Consider the following 8,937-nt stretch of genomic DNA (forward strand, 5'->3'; position numbering starts at 1 on the left):
TTAATTATTGTGTATAACAATAATTATATGAATCGAATGTTTGTACGTGAAGAAAATTCATGTACATCCACAATATGATCCTGAACTCATATACAATGATATTGGATTACTTGAACTGGAGAAAAGTGTAAAGTTCTCAGTTAACATCTATCCTACTTGCTTATACACCAATATTGAGGATCCACCTGCAAATTCCCAACTGTATATAACAGGTTGGGCATCTACGAAAATCTTTGGTAATTCAACATAAATATTACAGATTTAATATTAATTATATGAATAACGCTGTATTAAAGATATTATTTGTTGAGCAGATCGTTCGGATGTATTACTGAAAGCTGCACAGAGAATTGTGCCACTAAATGTTTGTAATAGGACATTACTAAGAGTGGATGCAGAAAGGAGTGTACAACAAACCCAGCTATGTTCCGACGCTTTAAAATCAGAGAAAAGTCCTTGTTATGGCGATGCAGGTGGACCTTTAAGTATAGTAGTAGATCCTACTTGGAGAATATATCGCGTAATAGGTGTAATATCATCGGGTGTAAGCTGTGGTCTTATACCACCAGATATAAATACTCGTGTAGGCGCATATTTAGACTTCATAGAGAATATTGTTTGGCCAAATTTAAAATAAATTCAAATTGACTTCATCGAATTTTTTTAATTAAAACTGTATATGATAATAATATAAATACATTTTTATAAAATATAGAAGATTTAAACAATGCTATAATAAATAAAATTAATAATAAATTAATACAAGCATACATCCTAAGCATTCCTTCCCAAGAAAAAACAAAAAAGGTTGCTGAACATCTAAAGCAATGAGATTTTTTAAAACTCAAATGATCAGGTAACATATAACATTATAAGAAGTCTGGTAAGAAGTCCGTGCAACAAGCATTTAATCGCTAAGCAAGTGGGCAAAAAATAAATCATAAAATTATATATATTATATATATATATATAATTATATATATGGTGGTTTGCTACTATACTTTCGAATCTGTCAAGGATTTCATCTATATTGGCATTGGAGATCAGACTAAGAATCACCTTTGCTAATAGATGCAACTGTGGGATCAATAGGCATTTGGAATGTATAGCTCTCTCTTGACAAACAAAACTTACGCTTTAAGTACGCTCTAGGTCGATCATCCTATCTGTGCTTCTGTGTTTCGCAGAAGCATAGATGTTATCACAGAATGATGAAGCTTTCGAGAGAAGCTTCCGAGGAGGTTTTCGAGACAAAAGTTCTTCGTAAGATGTTTGGTCTTCTACGAGTACCCGATGAGTACCATGTCCGAGATAACCACGAGCTGTACGTGCTTTATCACGACATTGATACAATCGAGCAAATTAACATCCAACAGCTTCGCTAGCTGGGTCATGTTGTGAGAATGGATGAAGATGCTTTAGTGAAGAAGGTATTAGAAGCGATAGTTTGAGGAAGAAGGCGTGAAAAAAGACCGTGTGGTTCTAAGAACGGCGGGGGGTTTATACCGGAGCCATTCATCGCCAGCGACAACCAAGTGCCGTTCAACGCCTCCGAAAAGGGCTTCACAAGCAGGTCCCAGTGGATCGCAACAAAAACAACATATACCGTGAAGAGTGATCAAGTTAAAGAAGCACTGGAGAGAGCGCGCACGTAACAGAGGAACCTTTAGAGACATGCTGCGTCAGGTCGAAACTCGTTAACGCGTTGATAGGATCATTTAAGCAAGCAAGTATTGCCAAAGATAATAAAATAACATTTATAAACTCTTAAATGTATGCAAAAATTTTATTTTTCAATTTTCAAGTTTTCATTAAAATATATTAAATTAATATAAATATATAAATTAATAAATTATTTTAATTAAAAATAAATTAAATTTCTTAGTCTAATAATTAAGCTACATAAATTATAGTTAAAAGTATTTACAAAATGTTTTAAATTAAGTTGAATAAATATTAATATTTTGTGATTTAATAAATTACATGATGATTTTATAAATATTATATAACCCAATATATATATATGAACAAAAAATTTTAAAAAGAAAATTGCATTGCTAATGGTTTTGTCAGATATTCTATTACTAGCTTTAAATAATATAGGGGAATGAATGAATGAATACTTTTCTAATAAGATATCGCAGATAAAAACCATATTTTCATTTAAGGCAGTTCCCATCAAGCCATTTTTCATTGTAGCTGTTCCCATTATAAACTGCACTCATGAACTGCTCTGATCACCGCCGCTGTACATAACGCCTTAAGGTATGCTATCATTTACAATATTTTGCGTGAAATACATTTTCGCCAGAAAGAACTGCGCTGCCATCCAATGGACACAATTTCAAATAAATATTTTTGAATTCCAATGACTCAACGATAATGTAGTCCAGGTAGATGCGTGGTGAGGCGAGTATACGCCATGTTAAAGGATTTAAGATATTTGTTTGATATTCCAAAAACACAGTAGCAAATGCTGGATCACGCAAATCTTTACCTGGCACCAAAGCACTATACTCGAATCCTGGCTCGTAGTACATTGGCTTGTGGGTGAATTTAATTCGCTCTGTTGTACGCTTACTGCTGTTGCTGTGCAAACGTAAAAATAATGTACCGATTTCGCCGCCATGGTTCAAAGACACATCGCTGCCAGAGACACGTACGGTGACTTTGTAGTGAGCGCCTAAAATATGCAACAAAAAATATTGTTAGTATTGTTAAGCGAGAAAAAGTTTATATATATCGATATTTATATCTTTAATATTTAAAGATATCAATTAATAAAATATTATAATTACACCAAAAACTAAATTATCGCTTATCGCTTCTAACCAGACTACTAGAAAAATATGTTATATGGCACTTAAAACCAATGAGTAATAAGAGATTTCCGAAACAGAAGCGGTGCTGTGGTATATATAATCAGAGATTGTACTCAAACAAACAAGGTACCAAATTTTATTATAAAAAAGAGAGAGGCAGAGAGGGAAAGTTGGACGGACAGCCGGAGATGGGGAGAGGGAGAAAGACAAATAAAGAGAGAGACACTCTTTCTCTTTATTAAGAGAAGTAATTAAAAGAGTAAAACAACAGCAACCAGGACCCGGTATTCCAAGTCTGCTACGGAACAAAGTAAAAACACTTAAACGGGCACTAACTATACCTAGACAAGTAAGAGAACTGTCTGTTTGAAATAGCTTACTTCGTATGAAAAATTAAAATTTGCAACGAACAACATTACATGATTAAGAGAGATTCTTTTCAATCTCGCTCAATTTCAACCGCTCAACTCTTAGGAGCGACTGTCGAACACAGTTCAAACTGTGTTTTAATTATATTCGCACCAAAAACCTTAACGATCTTTTAATATTTTTAGCAACGATATCCATCGTATGAATGGACAAGTAGAAGTCCAATAACTGAAACCCCCGCGGGAACAGGAATAGATACCCAAGGTAAGACATGCCTGTCGTTAGAGGCATCTAAAATCTAGTATGCATCATTCGATACTGTTTGGAGTAAAAGTAATAGTGAGTTTCACTTGTGGTACCTGACCGAAGGTATAAATTTGGCACCAGGGGAGTTAGGACCCACAATTTCGGCTGACCTGATCATTTAAATGAATGGGTCGCTTAAATGGAAGTATCGTGATAGCTGTGGTTAAAATCCAAAATTTAATAATTTTAAATTTCTGTCTAATAACTGAATTGAACGCACTAGTTCAATTGAATTCACTCTGTACAATTTTGTAATTTCCTTCGTGACTTTACTTATAAAGAATAATAAAAAATATTCATTAACAATAATAAATACTTACGGCAAAATGGTTTGCTATCTCCAGTCATCAAGTATAAAACTGGTGGCTTATTGGACTTCACAAAACTAGCTCCCCTAATCAAGTGATGTTTGTAATCATCAAAACTATGGTATCCCATACGCATGCAAACATGATCTGTAGCATCACAAGAGGAACATTTACCCTCTTTAAAAGCCTATAAAATAATTACAATAAATAAGATTAAACAATTGTAGAAATATGAAATCATTTATTGTATAATATACGAGTATAGTAAAAATTGTAAGTAAATGTTTACCTCAAATGATTCACAGGTGACGCCCATAAATGGACACTTCGTGAGAATACTTTCAGTAAAATATTGATAACTGCGTATATGATTGCAACCTAAAAACTCTTGCATACTCTCCATAAGTGTACTACGACGATTCTTCATATAATCCTGTAATCTAATATCACAGCCTGGATTATCGAAACCGTCATTTGGATAAAAATCTACATGACCAATACGTTCATGTATGCCCAAACCACCTTTCATCAAGGGATTTGCATCAGTGTGTATGATATCAACGAAATGAGCATCAGAACGATCCAATCGTACAATGGGATCAGTATCGGTAAACAATGGAGCAGCTGGATCCAGTCCTGTAATACGACCAAGCTTAAGACCAAAATCACGATGCAAGGTATAACCAGCATAACCTGCTAAGTGTGCGCCTAATGAGTGACCAATAAAGTGTACATTGTTAATGTTGCTTAAACGAAGTTCCTCCTTTAAAGAGAAATAGAGAATACATTTATTATTATTATGGTAAGTTTTAACAATAACAATAATTATAGTTATAGTTTTGAAAATAGTGAGAATAATAGCAATATTTATTTAATAATTTTTTTTAAAAATTTTTGTCTTAACCTATTACTTGACGGTGCTAGAAGAAGGCGGAATTTCTTGAAGCCTAATTAAGAAAAAAATAATTTTTTTTTGCCTATCCGCTCAATATAAGCTACACACACTGGTGCGTTTTCGCACCATTGTCAGGTAATGGGTTAAACTTAAGATATATATAATCTATACTTACATATATCATATGTATTACATGCGCCGTTATAGCACCCACTAAACGTATATTAGCAACTGCTTGCACATATGGTGGACTTGAACCACCACCCCAATCGATCAAAACTACAGCAGCATTGCCCTCTTTTTCTTTTGTAAGTAAAGCTTTTCCCATGTCTAACAACTAAGAAGAAATAAAGATGATCATTAAATAAAAAAATTTTAGAAAAAACAATCTTTAATAAACCTACCCATTGCATTTGTCCCATTTCTAAATAACCATGCGACAGAAAATATATCTTCCCTTTTGGGTTTATACCCATATGTAGTACCGCTTCTGGATCATTCAAATCAATATACTTCGGATTTTCCATAGATCTTTTCGTATAAACTGTATAGTGTGGTTCGATTTGTGAAGGCTTTTGTGGGTGTACATTGATTTGTCGAGTATTTGTAGTCCACGGTCCATTTAATGGAAAGCAACCATAAACTCCATAACATTTCACTTCATTGATGTCTAAAAAAAATATGGTAGAATATGGTAGAAAATTAATGAAATTTAGGGTAGAGTAAAAAATAATAAAAAAAAAAATAAAAAATCATAAATTTAAATTAATAAGCTTTAATTTTATTTAGGGAAAGCCTGATGCCGGCTCAATAATAAAAATGACCGATTTTTTAGATTAAATAGCTTTGAATTCAGATTATTTACTTGTTTCTTCACTGTATATACTCCTAATTCTACCACACTACAAAAATCTTTTTAATGCACACCGACTACTACAGATTTTGTAAAATACAGACTGAAACCTTTGACCAAGTTAGCTGCTCGTGCTCAGCGATTGCTAGGAAAGGTGTGCAGTATACTCATTCTGGAATCTAAAATCAAGAGACATTATAAGCTTTGTTAACACCCTTCATTTGTCCAAGTAAACTTAAATGATACTGTTTAAAGCACAATATATCTTAAAGATCGCAGAGTTAAATTGTCTCTTCTAATAATACTAACACACTTGATACGAATATAAACTAAAGGGGAAGTAGACTAGATGATTTACAGAAAGTCTAATAATAATAATTTTGAAAGGTGCAAAATGAAGTATTCATTTTAATTATCACTTGATTGTTTTTATATATTTAAATTAATATGAAATATTATAATGCGGTTTTGTGGTAAGCAAGAGACTATCAAAATTAGTACAGCGATTCACACCGGTGAACGAAAGGCTTGCCACACTCCGTGTCAAGGCAAAATTTTTTAACATCACATTAATCTGCGCTCACGCGCCGCCAGAAGAAAAGGACGACTTGACCAAAGATACCTTCTACGCGAGACTCGAGGAAATTTATGACCGCAGTCCCGACTATGACGTTAAAATTGTTCTCGAGGATTTTAATGCAAAGGTCGGAAGAGAAGAAGTCTTTGGTCCATCTGTCGGAAAATTTAGCCTCCATGAATCAACCTCCAACAACGGTCTAAGGCTAATTGATTTCGCTGCGGCGCGAAATATGGTAGTATGTAGCACCAGATTCCCACACCATAATATTCACAAGGCAACGTGGCTATCTCCCGATCAAGCAACACGAAACCAGATTGATCACTTCGTGATTGACGCAAGGCACGCTTCTAGTGTGCTGGACGTACGTTCATTCCGTGGTCCAAACATCGACTCAGATCACTACCTTGTCGCAGCCAAGGTACGCATGCGGCTTAGTACCGCCAACAATGTACGCTCCAATGTTTAGAAAAAACTAGACGTTAGTAAGCTGCGATCACGAGAGGCAGCCGAAGTCTTCGCCGCTCAGCTCTCTAGCCGATTAAACAACCAACCCTCCCGTCCCGATAATGCCGGTAGACAATGGGGACATATCTCTCATTCCCTACGCACAACAGCGGAAGATGTCCTTGGTTTCCAACATCCCCCACGACGAAACCAATGGTACGACGAAGAGTGTCGCCAAGCTACTGCTGCGAAGAACGCGGCCTATAAAAGGACCCTACACTCATTACCTTTTTGTAGATTATGAAGCAGCTTTCGACAGCCCCATTAGGGATCGCGTTTAAGCCGCAATGTCTGAACTCGGTATCCCTGCAAAATTAATTCGACTTTGCAGAATGACGCTGAGCAATACCCGTAGCTCCGTCAAGGTAGGATCGAGTCTCTCTGAACCTTTTGATACCGTGCGATGCTTCAGACAAGGTGATCCCTTATCATGTGACCTCTTCAATTTCGTCATGGAAGTGATCATGCGCAGGGCAGGTGTTCATCGTAATGGAACAATATTCTACAAATGTGTCCAGCTCCTTGTTTACGCCGACGACATTGACATCATTGGGCGTAGCAAGCGTGATGTTACAGCTGCTTTTGCTGCTATCGAAAAGGAATCTGCAAGAATGGGTTTAGCGGTGAATGAGGGAAAAACGAAGTATATGTCGGCTACTGTAGAAATGTGCTCACTCGGACACCGGGCTAGTGGCTGGCGACTATACTTTCGAATCTGTCAAGGATTTCATCTACCTTGGCACCGCCGTAACGAATACAAATGATGTCAGTCTGGACATCAGACGAAGAATCACCATTGCTAATAGGTGCTACTATGGGCTCAGTAGGCAATTGGGATGTAGAGCTCTCTCTCGACAAACGAAACTTACGCTCTATAGGTCGCTTATCCTCCCTGTGCTTCTGTATGGCGCAGAAGCATGGACGTTATCACAGAATGATGAAGCAGCAGTGGGAGTGTTCGAGAGAAAAGTTCTTCGTAAGATCTTTGGTCCTCTACGAGTTGGCGACGACTACCGCATTAGAATGAACCACGAGCTGTACGAGCTTTATCACGACATTGATATAATTCAGCGCATTAACATCCAGCGGCTTCGCTGGGTTGGTCATGTCGTGAGAATGGATGAAGACGCTCCGGCGAAAAAGGTGTTTGAAGCAGTAGTTGGTGGAAGAAGACGTAGAGGTAGACCGTGTCTCCGGTGGAGTGATCAAGTTGAGGGAACACTAACTGGACTTGATATACGAGACTGGAGAAGGCGCGCACACAGCAGAGGCGCCTGGGGAGACATAAGTAAGTAAGTAAGAAATAATATAAATTGTTATTGATTCTTAAAATATTATAGAGTTATTGAACTCAATAATTGACACAAACTTACAGTAAGTAGTCTTCATACCTTAAAGTAATCTCCCTCTTGTTAGGAGTATAATTATTAATTATTATATTTCTACAAATAATTTATTTCATATTTAAAATTTTAAATTTTTTTATACTTTCTTGCCAGTATTTGTATTGAGTTGAAGTATATACATAACAATCGAAACTACTAATAATATCGCATAAATAAGCTTAACCCTAAGGTGACCCCACTTACACTCAAATTTTTCCAATTATCAATAACGAACTCAAATTTTGTCAATTTTATTTTTATTATATTTACAAAGAACATATTTGGTCATATATATACACAATAAAAATAAAATATTAGATTAAATTTTTAATAATAATAATTTTTTTTTTGTTTTGGTAATAAAAAATTAATTATTTTTACTATAAGCAATTTTTATTTGCGTCAATTATCTTCATTGGTTTGTTTACTAAATTTGACTATTTGTTTAGAAAAAATGTTGAACTGTCTTAAATTTAACACAAAATAATAAATTTATTAAATTATTTTTCCTAAAAGACTTATTTACATTTCTAAGTAGTTCGCCGGTTAACAGAATCAAAAATAATCATTTAACAATAAATTTTTTTAATAAGAAATAAAAATGTACTGAAATTAAAATAAGTATTGAATACACTAAAAAAAATTCAAAATTTTAATTTAGTTTAAAAATACTCTGGTTCATATAAAGTTTTAAAGACTTAAAACCACAGTTTAACCAGTGCTAAATAACTTCAGAAAGGATTGAACATCAACTGATGTAGTGTGAAGTGATTATTACGTACATAAGTGACATACATACAAGCGAAAATAGAAGAAAATATTTTCAAAATAACAGTTTATGCTATTTTTCAATTTAGCTGTTAAAAATATCATGGGATTAATTTTTTTGTTGACCAGTGTAACTAATTTCGAATA

General features: G+C 34.8%; 1 protein-coding gene and 1 long non-coding RNA gene across 2 annotated transcripts; one reads left to right on the forward strand and one right to left on the reverse strand.

Annotated features, from left to right (window-relative positions):
- The first annotated feature begins 37 nt into the window (after window positions 1-37).
- Window positions 38-653, forward strand: LOC119672455. The gene is made up of 2 exons (XR_005251898.1): window positions 38-236; window positions 315-653. It is a non-coding gene; the product is annotated as an uncharacterized LOC119672455 (long non-coding RNA).
- Window positions 654-2,004: 1,351 nt separating this feature from the next.
- Window positions 2,005-5,325, reverse strand: LOC119670758 (pancreatic triacylglycerol lipase-like). Its single transcript, XM_038081160.1, has 5 exons — window positions 5,105-5,325; window positions 4,876-5,037; window positions 4,095-4,568; window positions 3,818-3,992; window positions 2,005-2,683 (listed from the first exon to the last, which is right to left on the reverse strand). The coding sequence occupies exons 1-5, from the start codon at window positions 5,225-5,227 to the stop codon at window positions 2,274-2,276; spliced, it is 1,344 nt and encodes a 447-aa protein (XP_037937088.1). The 5' UTR covers window positions 5,228-5,325; the 3' UTR covers window positions 2,005-2,273.
- Between the last annotated feature and the right edge of the window lie 3,612 nt (window positions 5,326-8,937).

This window comes from Teleopsis dalmanni, chromosome 1 (assembly GCF_002237135.1).
Source record: "Teleopsis dalmanni isolate 2A chromosome 1, ASM223713v2, whole genome shotgun sequence".
NCBI classification, from domain to species: Eukaryota; Metazoa; Arthropoda; class Insecta; order Diptera; family Diopsidae; genus Teleopsis; species Teleopsis dalmanni.